The sequence below is a fragment of the Nipponia nippon genome, unplaced genomic scaffold (genome assembly GCF_047370975.1).
Source record: "Nipponia nippon isolate SJK-2023a ecotype South Korea unplaced genomic scaffold, ASM4737097v1 scaffold_3, whole genome shotgun sequence".
NCBI lineage: Eukaryota > Metazoa > Chordata > Aves > Pelecaniformes > Threskiornithidae > Nipponia > Nipponia nippon.
In genome coordinates, this window is record NW_028262347.1 from 111,471,264 (window position 1) to 111,487,231 (window position 15,968).

General features: G+C 59.0%; 1 protein-coding gene across 7 annotated transcripts in view; it reads left to right on the forward strand.

The window, feature by feature from the left end:
• POLL (DNA polymerase lambda) overlaps nucleotides 1-12,542 on the forward strand; it is a 22,619-nt gene extending 10,077 nt beyond the window's left edge. For 2 of the 7 annotated variants that reach the window (XM_087766470.1, XM_087766474.1), the window contains exons 8-9: nucleotides 542-710; nucleotides 1,098-3,036. In XM_087766470.1, the coding sequence (XP_087622596.1) occupies nucleotides 542-710; nucleotides 1,098-1,462 (534 nt within the window). In that variant the 3' untranslated portion in view covers nucleotides 1,463-3,036. Of the gene's footprint in view, nucleotides 1-541; nucleotides 711-1,097; nucleotides 3,037-9,185; nucleotides 9,601-11,228 lie in introns of those variants that run through there. The other 5 variants (XR_015706584.1, XM_087766469.1, XM_087766471.1 and 2 more) reach the window with 5 other exon arrangements.
• Nucleotides 12,543-15,968: the final 3,426 nt, after the last annotated feature.

A 15,968-nucleotide genomic window follows, 5' to 3' on the forward strand; every position in this document is an offset into this window, starting at 1 on the left:
TTCTGTTGTCTTGGGTCCTGCTGGGGAAACTCTTCGTGAGCTCGTCTCTGCTTCTGAAACAGGACCTGTGACCATCTTGTGTTGAACTGACTTTCTTTGTGGGCAGAGCTGGTGAGCTTTGCCCTCCTGGCCCACAGGAGAGCTGAAAAGCCTCTTCTCTCCTGCTGTCTCAGAAACCGAAGGCCCTGAAAGGCGGCACTTTGCCTCCTCAGCATTGCTATGTCTTCCTGCTTCTCCCAACCCAGCTCCAGCCCAGTGCCCCCAAGAGCTGATGACTGACAGTAGCGCCACGGTAGATCATTGTATTGTGTGGCAGTGTGCTGGGCATTTGCAGGACTGGATGGAGGCCACCACGGCTCACATGGCTCCTCATAGCAGGCCAGCCTCCTTGGTGGGGCAATTTGCCATGCCTGCCAAATGTCTGCTCTGTGTGGAGATGCAGAACAGGCCACGAGGCAGGCACAAGATCCTTTGCTGCCTTGATGGAAAGGGCATGAAGAGACTGGTGTCTAACTCCTCATCCCTCTTTCTCTTCTTGGAGGTCAGAGAAGCTGCCCTGGCCCTGAAGCCAGGGCTCGTGTGTGTGGCATGTGGCTCCTACCGTCGGGGGAAGCCCACCTGTGGAGATGTGGATGTGCTGGTCACTCACCCAGATGGGCAGTCTCACCGTGGGGTGTTCAGCAAGCTGCTTGACAGCCTCCACAGGAGCGGTAAGAGGGCTGGGGACTGGCACACAGTGCTCAAAGCTGTTCTTAGCATGGCCAAACTGAGGAGGCAATGAGGTGAATGGCATTCACTGAAGGGCAGGTGATTGCTTTTCCCAAGGACAGGACATCTTGTAAGTCCTTGGAGTACTGCCCCTGGTCCTGGCCCTGCTCCAGTGGCAGCTCTGCAGCCGGTGTTAAGGGGGGAGTATTGCTGCAGTTCAGCATGGCTTCTCCTGTCTGCGTGAGGCTGTCAGGGTTGAGGCTGGATTGCCCTTGGGGTCCCACAGCACGTTATGAGATGCCTCAGCTGCTGTCTGGACAGTGGGAAGTTTGGAATGGGGCTGTCAGTCTCTGCCATTCAGCCCGTCTCTGCCTGTTCCTTCTCTCCAGGCTTCCTTACAGATGACCTGGTGAGTCAGGAGGACAATGGTGAGCAGAAGAAGTACCTGGGGGTGTGCCGCCTCCCTGGGCCAGCCCGGCGTCATCGCCGGCTTGACATCATCGTCGTGCCTTACAGTGAGTTTGCCTGCGCCCTGCTCTACTTCACCGGCTCAGCTCACTTCAACCGTTCCATGCGGGCCCTGGCCAAGACGAAGGGCATGAGCCTCTCAGAGCACGCCCTCAGCTCGGCTGTGGTGCGAGGCCCTGGAGGTGTCAAGGTGTTATCTGGCCATACTTTGCCCACTCCCACAGAGAAAGATGTCTTCATTCAGCTGGGGCTGCCTTACCGGGAGCCCTCAGAACGGGACTGGTGACACCCAGTTGTCACCCAGCACCCTGGGCCCGCTGCCGTGCTGCTGTTTTGAAGGGTGCTGGTTTCCCCAGTGCCACTCTGTGGTTACTGCAGATTGGGGAACATATCCCAGCAAACTGGGGCTCCTCGCAAGCACAGGGCCCTGCTGCTGGCAGAGCTGTATGGCTTCAGCCAGCAGAGGCCATGGGCTGGAACCATGCTGGAAGCGCTGCCTGAGACAACAGGCAGCCCCTGGCTACCTAAAGGGCTTGCTGCCTCTCAGCTGCCCTGGCCCTGCCCTCCCTGGGAAGCTTCAGAAGGCTGGGCTGCAGAGCCTTGTGATCCAGCCCCTCCCAGTGCTTGGGAATGGGGGAAGTGGGATGCATCTTCCTCTGTGTCTGTGCACAGACACCCCAAAATCTCTGGCCTGAGCTGTGTATGAAGGCAGCCAGGGTCTGTCTTGGCCCTGGAACAGGCTTTCCCCCTTCTCACTACTGCTGACACTTGCTACTGTGGGAATCGTGAAGGGTCCCCCTGTGCTGCTGCTGTGTCCTCCCTCCATCTGAGCTGACTTGTGTCCTCTGGTGGGTCTCGCTGCATGGGGCCGGAATGCTACAACTGCCACCAGCTTCCCCTGGTGCCAGGTAGGCCTTGAAGGAGGTGCAGGGACACGATGTGCTGTGCCTGCTTGCTCTCAGCCCGTCGTGTGCTGAGGATGCTCCAGCGCAGAGCTGTGATTCTCCCCTGGTGCAGCCCCGAGGGCTGCTTTCCTCTCAGTGCAGGAGAGGGGCGGACCTCACGGCTCAGGGGAGCTGTGCTCAGGAAGGGTTTGAATGTAACGGCACTGAATGTAACCCAGCAGGGCTGTGTGTTTGTGCAAAGGAGGTGCAGAGGCAGAGAGAAGCACGAGGAGATAGTTTAGTTCTAATTTGGGCGAAGCAAAGCTTTCCCTATGTATGTGTGGAAGCCATGGAGTCATCTGGTCTTTGGTCATAGAGTGTGTGTGTGTATTTGAGTATACGTGTACGTGTGTGCTGGCCCCGACAGTTCCGTGGAGTGAATTTTATTTTTCGGGAAACCTCAACTATTTTTATATTCTGGAGATGAATGTCCCAGAGACTTGCAGTGCTCTGTCTTCGTTATGGGTATTGCAGTGGTTCCTCCTGGCAGAGGTGCCGCTCCGCGGCATCGGCTGCCAGGAACGCCATGGTGGGTGTTTCTGTGCCAGGACCCCAGGGCTCCCTCTGGGCAGTCTCTGGGCCTGGCCTCCTGCTCCCTCATCTTGGGGGGCACCCGGCCACCCCAGCTCTGCACTCTGCTGTGTCTTTGTCACGTGTGGTGACAAGCTGCGTGTTTGCTGCCAGGGCAGGCACAAAGGCATTAAACCTGGCGGGTTTGCACAGTTTCTTGCTGCGGTGTCAGCCGTGGTTGCGGGGCACCAGTAGCGGGGCCAGGGTGTTTGCTGGGGAGGCCTTAACCCCGGCAATGTCATGTGTCAGCCCAGCCTTTCTGCTGAACACCTGATGGAAATGGATGTCTTCTGGCACGTCTTGGTGCTTTGGAATGTGAAGTAAAATAAATCCCTTCTCTCTTTTTCCTTTGCATCTCTGTCTTTTTGCTCTCTGCCCTGCAACTGTTGGGACTCTTCCCTCTGGCTGACCAGGAGCCCCTCCTGTGCTGGCCTGTCTCCTTGTTTTCAGTACAGGCAGGGAGAAGGCAGCGGAGACCTTCACGCTGTCGGATCCCCACTTCTGGCTCTCAGGACAGGGAGTTGCTGGCCACCATCCTCCCATGGTAGAGTGGGACCTGGCTGTGTCCCGGCGTCCAGCTGGCCACGTGGCTGAGCTGGGACTGGCCGTGCCCAGAGAAAGGAGCAATTCCCGAGCTCTGAGCCTTGGGCTGAGCTCTTTATGTGTGGAGTCAGGAAGGGATTGCTGTCAGCTTTTCCATATTTCATCAAAGAGTAGGGTATATGGGAGCTGGCTGCTGCTCTGTTTCCTGTTTTGTGCCTGGAACACAGCTCGGTCTCCTGAGTATGGAAATGCTTTGGTGTTCCAAGGGGAATCTGAACAGCCTGGAAGCCAAGGGAGCACATGGAGATGAGCAGCAAGAAACATTGGCTCAAAAGGGAGATGGAGAAGCTGGAGAGGGCCAGGGGCTGCTGGGGTGGGCAGAGGCTGGGGCAGAGCCAGTGAGGGCTGGGCTGGGTTCTCCAGGGCCAAAGGGGAGTCAGCCCCAGCCCAGGGCCTGGGAGAGCCCGGGGCAGCACTCTCTCCGCAGGAGGGCTCTGCAGCCCTGGCACCAGCCCCAGAGAGGAGGGAGTCCCCATCCCTGGGGTCATCTAGGCTTGGCTGGGCAGGGCCACAGCTGGCCTCATCCAGGGCTGGGGATAGTCCTGCCCCAAAGGGAGGCTGGATGGGGGCTCCCTCTCCCTGCAGTGCTTCTGGGATGTTCCTGGAGGATTTTTCCTAGAGCCTTATGGCTGGCAGCCCTGGGTCGGGGCAGGGAGCGGAGTATGGGGCTGCTCCCCTTGGCGAACACAGCTCTGGATGCTGGGGTGAGCTGTTCCTGGGGGGCTGGGGCTGCCCCTCTCACCAGGGCCATGTGCTGGGGACATCACTGGAGGTGGGGGAGATGGGGCACTGCTGGCCCCCAGCTCCTTCCCCTTTGTCACCCCCCTCTCCGGGGACAGAATTCACACCCTGGGGCCAAACGGGTGCTGCAGCAGCGCATCCAAGCCCTAGCCCTGCCGTTTGTGCTGCTTTTACTTGGAGGGAGGCCAGACAGGGGTTTGCGGGGTCAGGGCTGCTCAGGAACGGGACTGTTCGCCCAGTCCCTTGGGAAATGGCATGAGGGTGGCCCTAGTGCATACATGTCATGTGGAGAGAAGTCCTGCCAGCCCCCTGCTCTGTGAGGGAAGGGGCCTGGTGTCTGTCTGTCCCCTCCCACCCCACAAATGCCTGCCCAGGAGCTTTGGAGGGGGCAGAGGGCCCTCCTGTGGCCAGCTGCAGCCAGGTGGGCCAAGGATGGATGGGGGTCATCTCCCCTGGGTGCAGCTGCAGCAGATGCAAAGGGGCAGCAGGTGAAGGAGCATGACTAGGCTTGGCCAGAGCAGCTGGGGCTGACATTTCTGGATGCTGAAGGCTCCTGCTTTTCCCTCGTCCTGGTACAAGGGGAGGAACACGAGGAGCTGGACCGTACTGCCCGCTGTGAGTCAGCCCTGGGCTGGGCAGTTCCCCTCTGCCCCGGATGGAGGGGACAGAGCCACCCCACACACTCTCCTCCTTGTGCCCCTAATCCTGCCCTCCATCCTCCCAGTTACTTGCAGACCCCAAGCCAGGAGCTAATTCCAGCCCGGCATCCCCTGGGGCCATGTGCTTCTCCGAGATCCCTCTTTAGCCTTTGCCGCAGGGCAGGACGTGGCCACCCCCTTACCCCAGCACAGCTTCTGCCTCTTCTAAACCCCGGGGTGCCACACTTGTGAAGAAAGTGGAAGGGATGGAGCTCCTGGGGTGCCCGGGAGGAGGTGGGTGCTGAGCCCCCAGGATGGGTGCAGGCAGGTTGAGCAAAGACGATTTTGGGCATCTCTAATGAGGTGTTGCCTGGTTCCTGCTTCCCAGAAAGGGGCTTCAGCTATTCCCCCTCCCCAATGCACCCCCTTCCTGCCCTCCCTGGCTGTGAGTCTGATCATCCTGAAAATTAAAAATAAACCCAAACACAGCAGCACTTAGAGACCGACTTGAAAGTCGGGGAGCTGGGACAGACGCTCAGCTCCTGCTGCAGAGGTCCTCGCTCCCACCCCCCGGCCCCCAAGGTGGGTCCAGACTGGGGGATCTGGCAATTCCTGTCCCCCCCATCAAAGGTCTCTCTGCCCCTGGGGTAAAAGGAAGAAAAAGCCTGGGCCAAGTTGCTGCAGCTCTGAGCGTTAGGCAGCTCTTCCTACCCTGCGGGGAGGACACCCATCCTTAGCCATCATGCTTGTCCTTGTGCCGGGGTGGGAGGGCGCCGGGGTTTGGGGAAAAGGGGTGCAGAGGGGGGTGGTTTGGCTTCTAATGCTGGTGCTTCGTATTCATGAGTAAATATTTGCTAATGGTAGCACAGCCTGGTGAATGTAAGGGAGCTGCTCCCCCCGCCGGAGCAGGCAGGGAAATGAATATGAATTTATCATGATTAGGTGAACCCAGCAGGGAGAGCGGGAGAGAGAGGGCTAGGCAGGGAGGGGGTGGGCGAAGATGGATCTGTGCAATAAAATTAAATAAGGACACCAAATAGAGTCACTTCTCACGCGCCCGCCCGCCCTCCCGCGTGCAGGGCCTCTTCCGCCTCCTGCGCTCCTCTGGCTTTGCTGATTTCTCTCTTTCCTCAAATTTATGAGGCCAATTATGAAGATGAGGTTGGAAGTTCTCGAAGTTCACTAAATGCAAAGTGCGGTCCCTGCTGTTCCCATCAAATTAATTAACCAAGCGCTATTGATGGCCAGGGCGATGTCAGCACGGCGTGGAGCGTGAGGGAAGGGCTGCTGGGGTGCAAGCGGGGGGGTCTGGCAGGGGGGCAGAGCTCCCTGCAGGGCATCCCCAGGGCCGGGGGATGCGGAGTGAGAGCCCTGCCTGCGCAGCCGGTGGGCAGCAGGAGCGAGGGACGCAGCAGGGGATGCACCAGGTCCTGGCATCGACACTCAGCGTTGCAGTCTCTGTTTCCAGCACCCATGGTCTCTGGCTGGAGGAAGATCCACCCGGGTGACGGCACGGCTGCCCTGATGGGAACGTGGCGTGGGTACGTGGCAGGATGCCGTGCTGTGTCCTGTGGTGGAGGCCACGGCAGGGGCTGGCGGTCAGCATGAGCCTGTGCCTGGAGGAGCAAAGCCTGGAGCTGGTGCCCTCTTGGGCACCCCAGGATCGTCCCCCCCAGCCGGGCAGGGGGATGCTGACCATGATATCCCATGGGAGTTGTCTCATGCTTGGTAGGCAAGTGACTTTCCCTATGGCTTAGCAGGGATGGTGCAGCCAGGACAGGCCTGTGCCTGACACTGCCACCTTCCCCTCCCTGACTCCCAGCAGCCCTCTCTGCCTCAGTTTCCCTACCTGCGCTATGGGAAACAACCTGCCTGTGACTTGCAGGTAAGATTTCAAGAGCCAAGTGCCCCGATCTGACACAGCCCCTTGGCATGGAGCAGCCTGGCTCTGTGCAGGGCTCAGGGAGAGGGTGGGCAGCTTCACGGTGTGGGCAGCAACCACGTACCTAAAGCACACCAGCTCTTATGGGGCAGCTGCTGTGCCTGGAGCAGCCGTGTCGTGACCCCCGCTCCCAGGGAATGGCTTTGGGGGGGGGTGTCCAACATGACCCCCATGACTGCCCTGTCCCATGGTGCTGAGATGCCTCTTTCATGCACACTGCACATGTGAGTGGTTGGGATGCTGCTGCAAAGCTGCTGCAGCGTGAGGCATGCAAGTCCCCAGACTGCTCAGGTTCATCCCAGGCACCGGGCAAATGGCTTTTCCTTTGCCTGGCTCTGGGGGGAGAATTCACTCAAAGCAGTTTATAGGTTGCCCAGGTAAGTCTCTCAACACTGGCTGTGCTACAGCAAGTGCTTGAGGTTATAAAAGGGTCCAATACTGAGGCCTCAGATCAAACCCAGGACGTCTCCACTTGCTACACTGTCACGCTGTGCCTCAGTTTCCCTTCTTCTTACATTTCCTGAGGCTGTTTGCTCTTTGGGCAGGGTCTGAGTTTCACTGGGTGCAAACAGCATCCCAGTTCCCGAGGAGCCTTGGTAGCATTTAGTGGCTGTGAGACGTGGCCAAATAAAGGCTCGGTCCTCACCCCCAAACCAGCCTTGTTTCACACCAAATACACATGCCATAAGGCTCCCTGCTTGCACCACCCTGGCACGGGGACCTTCTCCCTGTAGTGCCATGGGGGTCCTTGACTTAAACCCTTTTCCAGTTGTTGGCCAAGTCCAAGCAAACCAGCTTGTTCGAGGGGTGAAAGATGCAGGCTGTGTCCTTGGACCAGGGATCTCCCAGAGGGGAAAGGACACAGAGGTCCCAGGAAAGGCCAGATCCCAGCATCCCTGCATGCACCCAGCTCCTGGCACGGCATGGCTGCCTGTCCCATGAGGATGCACCAGCCCCAAGCACGGCTCCAGCTGCGTGCCTCCGCCTTTCCCGCTCCTGCTTCTCTTCGCTGGCTTCACTCCTGCCCCAGTGATCAATGGGCTCTGGTCGGCCTGGAAAACAGCACAAACAGAGGCATTTACAAACCGCTGTCTCTCCAACAGGGCCATAACTCAGGCTCCCCGTCACCGGGGGGAATGGGAGGCAGGCACTCCTGCTCCGGCAGCAGCAGCAGAGCCGATGTTTCCCCTCTTGTGGTAAATGCGTTACTTGGGGATCATTTACCTGCTTATGTCAAGTTTTAAAAAGAAATAGACTGGCTGCTCTGCAGCTCCTGATACTCACAGCGTGTGTGCGTGGACACAAGTGTCTACTCGGAGAAAAAAAATCACCTAAGCTGAAAGGAGCGGTTTACAAGCGCCTGGACTTAAGAGCTGCAGTCCCTGCGTGGAGTCTCCGGTGTCTAGTACCGAGGCTGAGCTCTCGCCGTGGTCTGTCCCTCCTTGGGGTCTCCGGGGTCTGCAGCCACCCACCGGGCTCTCCAGCCGCGCTGGGGGCTGCTCGGGGCTGGGTGCCCCATGTCCCCCGCAGCGTGCCGGGAGCACCCCCTGCCCACACCTCTTCTGCGGGGCAGCAGCCCGGGGGGGTGGTGGGGTGCTGGTGCAGCAGCCCTGTCGCCCGTGCGTGAGGACCTTACTGGGGACTCCGGAGGGCTGAGAAGCTGCTCCCGGCCGGTCCAGCCCCGATGCGGTGGGCTCGGGCAGCCGCCATCCTCGCAGGCAGCAGAGGGAGCTGGAGGACTGGGTATCGGCAGCAACGGGCGGGCTGCAGGCAGCTCGGGCCTGTGCTGGGGCCCTTTGGGCAGGCGGCTCAGCCAGCCCCGTGTTGGGGGGATACCCCCCTCCACCCAGGCTGCCCTCCAGCAGGGCAGCGGGAGGTGTCCCCAGCCTGCAGACTGTCCCCTCAGCCCGGCGGTGCCACCCCTCTGACCCGCCTCCAGCCATGTCACCTCTATGGGTGCCCAGCTCTGCTGTGGACACCTCCTGAACTGGTCCTCTTTCCTCCCTCAAAGCTTTTAGGGGCTCAGCCCCTCTGCTTCGTTTTGTGGGGCCATGCAACTTCTCTCTGGCTGGACCCCACCGTGTCCCTTGTCCCCCGTAACCAGCCGGGACGGGTGGTACAGTGCTTCCCATCACCCTGAGGACCTGCTAGGGGGACAGCATGGTCCCCGGGGAGTCTGGCTGGGCATGAGTGGGGGTAAGGCCTCCATCCCTGGGCAGCATCCCAGGGGGCCTGCAGCACATGGCGGTGCCTGCCACTGCCATCGCCCAGTCTCCTTGCCCATAGGGAGCTGATTTATGTCTGGGCCAGCCTGTGCTGACCTCCTACTTTGGCTCAGGCATTATAACTAATGGCAGGTCAGCAGAGCTACAGCGAAAGTGAAGTGGCTGGTAGGGGGGATGCAGGGCAGGGGGGCTGCTGAGGCGCCCTGGTTGCAATGGCACAGCTGCCCAGAGCCAGGGGCAGCAGGGCTGGAGCAAAGGTAGCTCCCAGCCTGTCCCCCTCCACCCTGTCCCTGTCCCTCTCCTGAGGGCTCTCCCTGACTGTGCTCTCCTCCTGTTTTACCTGCAGTGGGGTCCTGAGTCAGCAACATCAAGCCTGAAGGGGTGGCTCCTTGTTGGGGGGAAACTGAGGCACCCACGGACTGATGGCTTCATGAACATTGACAGCAGAGCCAGGGAAGGCACCAGGTACCCGAACCCAGCCCCTGCCCGGCCCAGCCTTGCTGGGCTGAGCGACCAGGAAGACCTGGCACAAGTACAGCAGAGTGCAATGCCACGGTCGGTGGCCTGAAGCATCCGCCTTGGTCTGTTGCCCCCTGCCTCCATGATCCATGAGCTCTGGCATGCAGAAATCTCCTGTGGAGGTTATACTTCTCCTGCCCCCCCAGGCACACGTGTCCCTCCAGGTCCCAGACCCCCCCACTCCAGTGCACGTGGGCCCTGCGTCACTCAGCCCCATCACGACATGCTTTCCAGCTATTTTGGTAATAATTTCTGTTTGCTTTCCTGGCTATGGGAGCTGAGCTTTGGGGACACCTATTTCAGCTGCCACCCCAGTCCCTGCCTGCAGCAACCGCTGAGCACGGCTGTAAACCTTGATAGTCCTGTACCCACCAAGCAGCTGCTCCCCATCCTGGGATGATGCCAGCCTGACCTGCCAGTCTAGGTGGTCCGAGTGGGTTTGGGGCAGCCCTTGGGGAGGCTATAAAAAGCACCTGCCCCCGCTCCTGGCTGCACACCAAGAGCTCCCCACTATTCGGTGATAAGGGAGAACATCTTAAAAAAAATGACAAGAGCACAAGAAGAACAATGTTTCTGACTCTTGAAGCTCTGCAGGAGCATTTGCGCAACACAGTGATTCTCTTGCTGTCCTGTGCTTGGGCAGGACCCAAGTGTCCCCCAGGGGTGGCACTGCCGTGGCTGGTGTCGTCAGTGCTCCCTGCTCTGTGGTTTCCCTGCCCCAGCAGGAGCCCAGCTTTGCCCAGGCAGTGGAGGGGAAACTGGGAACAAACCAGACCATGGTCCCATTACTTGGAGGGCTCCCACCCCTTGGCTGCACTGCAGGAGCTCCCTGCTTGCCCAGTCTCATGATTCTCCTGATTTGGCTTTATTTTGCCAGGAGCAGCGCTCTCTACAGCAAATTTTCCATGCAGCATGTGATGGTTTGACTGGGGACTCACCCACAGGGTGGCATGTATGATCCCAGGGCAGCACAGGGTCCTGAGGCTGAGAGACAGGCCCTGGGGTGAAACCTGCATCCCCACGAGATGGCTGCACAAACCCCTCCCCTAACATCCCCTCAGAAAGGGCCAGGGCCAGATTTTAGCAAATGTTTGTCCTGCTGTTGAGCGGAGTGAAATGCCACTGGTCTTGCCCAAATTTCAGGGTGACGCTGCATATGTGGCGCAGCCTTGCTGACACCCTGCCTTTGCTCTCTGCTGGGGAAGGGTGAGGAGGTGGCAAACCATACCCAGGTAAGATGTTAGGGCTTTTCCCCTGAGAGCGGTATCTGCCTGCTTGCCTGCGGTGGGCAGGGCTCATTTTTGGCGGGCTGTATTGCCAAGGGCTGGGGCGTACTGGCTGCCACCCCCTCAGCCGGACAGGCAGGGCTCGGCGAGCCTCTCCTGGTGCCTGCCCATCCCGCAGAGGCAATGGGTCTGTCGCTGTCCCACTGGGCTTCCTGCTGCTGTGTGCAAACTGAGGGGCCTGCTGGTGTCCAGACTGACACTTGTGCTTTCCAATGGATAACACACATTCCTGCTCCCCGTTTCTCATCCAAGGAGCATTAACTTTGCAAGGCTGCAGTGAAAACTCGCATCCTTGCCAGCAACCCCTCCTCAAGATATTTACCACGTCCTTCACATAACCCCATTGCAGGTCATTTTGCAACATTCATAGAATCATAGAATCGTTAAGGTTGGAAAAGACCCTTAAGATCATCGAGTCCAACCATTAACCTAACACTGCCAAGTCCACCACTAAACCATGTCCCTAAGCACCACATCTACCCATCTTTTAAATACCTCCAGGGATGGGGACTCAACCACTTCCCTGGGCAGCCTGTTCCAGTGCCTGAACATTATGGGAATGATTTTTTTACTTTTTTTTTTAGGGTACTTCTTAGGACTAAGTCGATTTCAGGCAACGGCAGTTTGTGGCTTGCACCACCCTCGAGCATTGGCCACTGACAGATCCAGGTGCAGCATCCAAAGCGCAGCCCAGCTGGGGAAGCATGGCCTCTGCTCTGAACCCGCTGCGGAAGCAGGAGCTCGGTGCCTTCCCAGCTGGCTCTCAGCAAAGGTGATTTGTTTGAAATCATTTCCGTGGCCTCTGCACATCTTTTGGCCACTGGCTTCAGGAGAGCAGGTTGAATCTATACTGCTAGACAGGACCAGAGGCTGAGAGCTACATTCAGAAGCTGCCGTTGGAGGACATTGCTCGGTTCTCACTCTGAACAAGCCTAAAGTTAGATCTGGGATGTAAAAATTGATAAGTACAGATAGGTGAGTCCAGCTCCAGATGAGCAGCTTTTACTACAGAGCTGGGATGCTACCACTGAAAATCGTTGCCATGTGGGATCAGTTTTGCTCCAGCAATATTTCAAGTTTGTCAAATCCCCTTTGAAGGCCTGGGCAGGTGGAAGGGGCATGGGGAGCCGTAAATAAGTGGGAGCTTTAAAAAACCACCTGAAATCACCAATAAATCCCCCAGGACACGACAGGAATCACTCACGAATCACTCCGGAAGAAATCCAGCTTTGCACTGAAAAGAAAAAGAAGTTTCAAAAGCACGGGCAGAGCAGCACAATGCGGTGCCAGGACAGGGAGCATCCTTCATCTGAGCCTCCTTCTCCATTGCCCAAAGACAGTGACGTCCCCTGGCAGGTCCCCATGCCACCGACTCCCCGTGCCTTGCTGTGTCCTGCCTGGAGTTGCAGAGATGCATGCAGTGAAGCAAAAGAACCAGAGATTCTGAGCCTACAGGCTGCCTGGCACAAGGTAAATAACACACGCTGGATCTGGCTGTAACCCCCAGCAGGAGATGGCTGCTCCACGCTGTCCTGCGGGGTGCAGAGTGCACGTGGGGGCTGCACCCCCTTGGCATCACCCACGTCAGGTCTGGCGAGGGCTGGGGGCTGCACAGATCTTCCCTGCATGCCGAGAAGATGGAAAAACCCCACTGGTGTGGCCTCTCACCATGTCTGCAAGGTGCCAGGAGGACTGATTCCAGCCACGCAGAGGGACCCTGATGGCAGTGCAACTGCTCCTCTCTGGAGGCCTGAGCCGAAGGCACTCGTGGGGGTATCTACAGCCCACTGAGACCCCCGTAAGTCTGACCACATCTGTGGATGCTCTTCAGGTCTCTGGGGAGAGGACAGGGAGTGAGCCACCGCTTGCACATCTCCTCCTGCACCCCAGTGAAAACACCCAAGGGAGATGAGGCTGTGGGGCGGGGAGGGAGACTGGACCTACCTCCTTGCCGGGGTGCTGGGAGGGGGTGAGGGGCGTGCAGGCAGCTGGGTGGCTGTGGGGACACCGGCTGCAGTGGGTGGGTGACAGCAGGGAGGTATGGAGTCTGTCAGGAGAAGCACCTGCGTGCGCAGCCTGGGCACCCCATCCTGGGGCTGTGGGGTGCTCATCCTCACTGTGCACCCCACAGTGGGGGGATTACAGCCTCTCTTCCCCTGTGTGTGCTGGATGCGGCCCTCTCCCACCCTTGTTGGCAGCTGGGGCTGTCTCCTTGTCACCAAGGGCACAGCCATCCCTGTGCTCCGTGAGTACAGATGGCCATGTCTCCTGGGGGGGGTCTGACCCCCGCAGCTGCCTTCCCCCAACCCCATCCCAAAGCAAGTCGCTGCTTCCCATGAGCATCCCATGGACCCCTCATGCACAGTTCAACCCCCGATGGCCACCCCTTCTCTGTCCCCACGGACCTGGTGGCCGGTGTCGGTGTCCCTGCTCCGCAGTGGCTGATCCTCCTCCTGGGGTGACACTGTCCCAGCCCCTCTCCGCCATGCAGTGCTCCCCCCCGCCTTGCACACTGCAGCAGATGGTGGAGGGGACATTTGTCTGCGACTGACGCGCTTGACGGTGGCCGTGTCTCCCCCTCCTCCTTTCGCCGTAGATGGAGGAGCCTTCAGCCCACCCGGCAGAGGTGGGCTGGGCGGGCACAGGTTGGGGGGGGGTCCCCCCAAGCCCCTCACCTCTACCACAAGCCCCCCCCCCATCTCTCTTCGTCCCCCCAGATACCCTCTCCCAAGGGGCTGGGGCACTGGGGCGGCCAGGGGACACTGTCCCCGAGGACGAGCGCCCATCACCGCGGGGTGTTTGAGGGGGGACCGGGTGGGGGGCCGGGCACCGGGGACTCCTGTTCGTTCTCCGTTTTCTGCCTTAATTAGAACCCGGAGAGACCAGGCGAAATCGCATTAGCGCGGGGCCCCGGTGCGCTGAGCCATCCATCTTTTTTTATTACAGCGTAATGGGGCTGCTCGCGAGGCGCCGTGCGATTTGTCACAGGCCTCGTTCCCTGATAACGGGCATTTGTCATCACTTTCTTCCCGTGTTAATGTCATCATCGGCGAGCTGACAGGCAGACCCGTTGAGGGAGCACTGGCGACAGACCACATCCGTCAACCTAATATTTCCATGGCTGTGGGGATCAGCCGGGCTGCGAACACACATTAAAGTGCTTATGAGGGGAGAAAAAAAAAAAACACAAAAAAGCCGTTGTCATTAATTAAAATGTTAGTGCGAGCGTGTGCGCGGGTGGCGCTGCGTGGGGACGGGGGGGCTGCGGCGCGGGGGGACGCAGGGTGGCGCGGGTGCGATGCGGTGGCCTTTTAACGGAGCGCGCATCAGCTCCTGAAACCCATTTAAAAGATATTTGGGACTGGGGAATCGGCAGCGAGCGCGGTGGAAAGGTCATTGTTAATAAGGGAGAGCGCGCAGGAGCGCGCAGGGAGGGCACGGGCACGGCCGGCGGAGGATGATGGAGACGGTCACCCCCCTCTCCTTGCACCCGGGGAGTGGTTTGTCCTGTGGGGCGTATTTGAGCCACTCATGTCACGAAGTGAGCAGTCTCAGCCCTGTGTGGCAGCAGAATGGCAGGGTGGGGGGAAGGTGACCCTGCGGTGGGTCTGCTGCTGGCTGGGGTCAAGGCAGAGGGGGCTGAGCACCCCACAAGCAGGATTTTGGGACAGGGCTCTGCAGCTGCAAGCTGGGCATGTGGGCATCCCGAGAGTGTGCAAACCCACTGCAAGAGGTGGGAGAAGTCTGGAGGGCCAAACCTGTGACCATCCCCATAAGTAGCCAGTGAAGAGACTTGCCCCAGGCCCTTGGGGCCGGCTTAGCGGCAAGGGGGCTCAGGTCCCCACCCCATAATATTTGGCTTTTGCCATGGAAACAGGTGGTGGGGATGAGGAGGAGTGCGGGAAGTGGACAGTGCGTGGCACCCTGGGTTTTTGCTGGGGGGAGTCTGGGTTTTTTTTGTGCTTTTCTGGGATTCCTGTGATCATACAGAATAGGAAGATTTGGGTGGCGCTTTTTTTTTTTTTTTTTTTAATTAGCTTTCGGGGTGTTTGGGAGGGTTTTGGGGTGGGCCAGCTCTGCCCATTGCCCTCCCAGCTCTCATGATGTCCTGGTCCCACCCCGATTTGCATGGCAAAATGTGACCCCAAGAGCTCTGACTCAGTCCAAGGAGGCATCCATAAATGGGATCCAAAATGTTTCTTCCTCTGCCCAAATCCAACCTGCATGTCCCCTGGGAGAAGCTCCTGATGTCCCCGACCTGCGGCTGGACATGGTGCCAGAGGACCAGGCTCTGGCAGGGAGCAGGCAGCCGTGGGCAGCACCCAAACCCTGCTCAGTGTAGAAGGGTGGCATGAGGTTTGAAGATGTGGCTGTGCACAGAGCCTTCACCCCCACGTTCCCCATCCCAGGGGACGGGCAGGGGCAGGCTGGGAAGGGGGCCACATGTGTCCCATGTCCCAGGGAGGTGCCAGCTCCACCAAAAAGACTCACAGTACGTACTTTCATTGCTGCTCTTTTTTTTCTTCTTCTTTTCCATCCTTCCTTGTTCCAGACACAGGCTCTGTGCCCAGGAGAGTCAGGTTTTGGGTGGCTGCATGGCGTTTTTAGAGACCTGGGCCCTTTATGTGTGTGCACATGGACACACACACTCATGCATGCACACACGGAGTCATTTCTGTTAGTGCACCCAAAAGTCTGGCTCCCCAGCCAGCGCCTGGGGCTGGCACCCAGGCTGGGAGTTTCTGGGATGGGGAGATCTGGGAGGGGAGTAATCGCCTCCAGGCGCTGATGGGGAAACTGAGGCACAGAGCAGGAACTTGCGGTTCTCATCCACGCTGTCGTTACAGGTCATCCCATCACTGACAGCATCCAACAAGTCTGCAGACGTCAGGGAAAAGCTGTCTGGGAAGTTTTCTTGGGGCTACTGGTGGGTGGCCGGGCTCCCAGCCCCTAGCATCCCCGGCCAGGTCCCCACCTCCCCCGGCAGCAAACCCTGCCTCCGTCCCAGCTCCCCGCCATAAATCACTGCCCTCCATTGGCCGAGGACCTTTTAAAAAGGATTTATTAGGGGGGATTTAAGCACAGGCAGCGATACGGTTTCATAAATCGAAAGGCAATAGCGCTCATCATTACCGGTTCGTTCGGGGGGTGGTGCGGGAGCATCCCCGCTCCCCCGGTTCCCGCGGCCGTGCTAACAGCCCCCTCCCCAGCTCCGCTGCCTCTGCCGCTCCCCTTCGCCTCCCAGTCTGTGGAGACCGCGAGCGTGGAAAATCCCCAGACAGGGAGTGTAAATGCTTGTTCTTTGTAAATGAAGAACATAATTA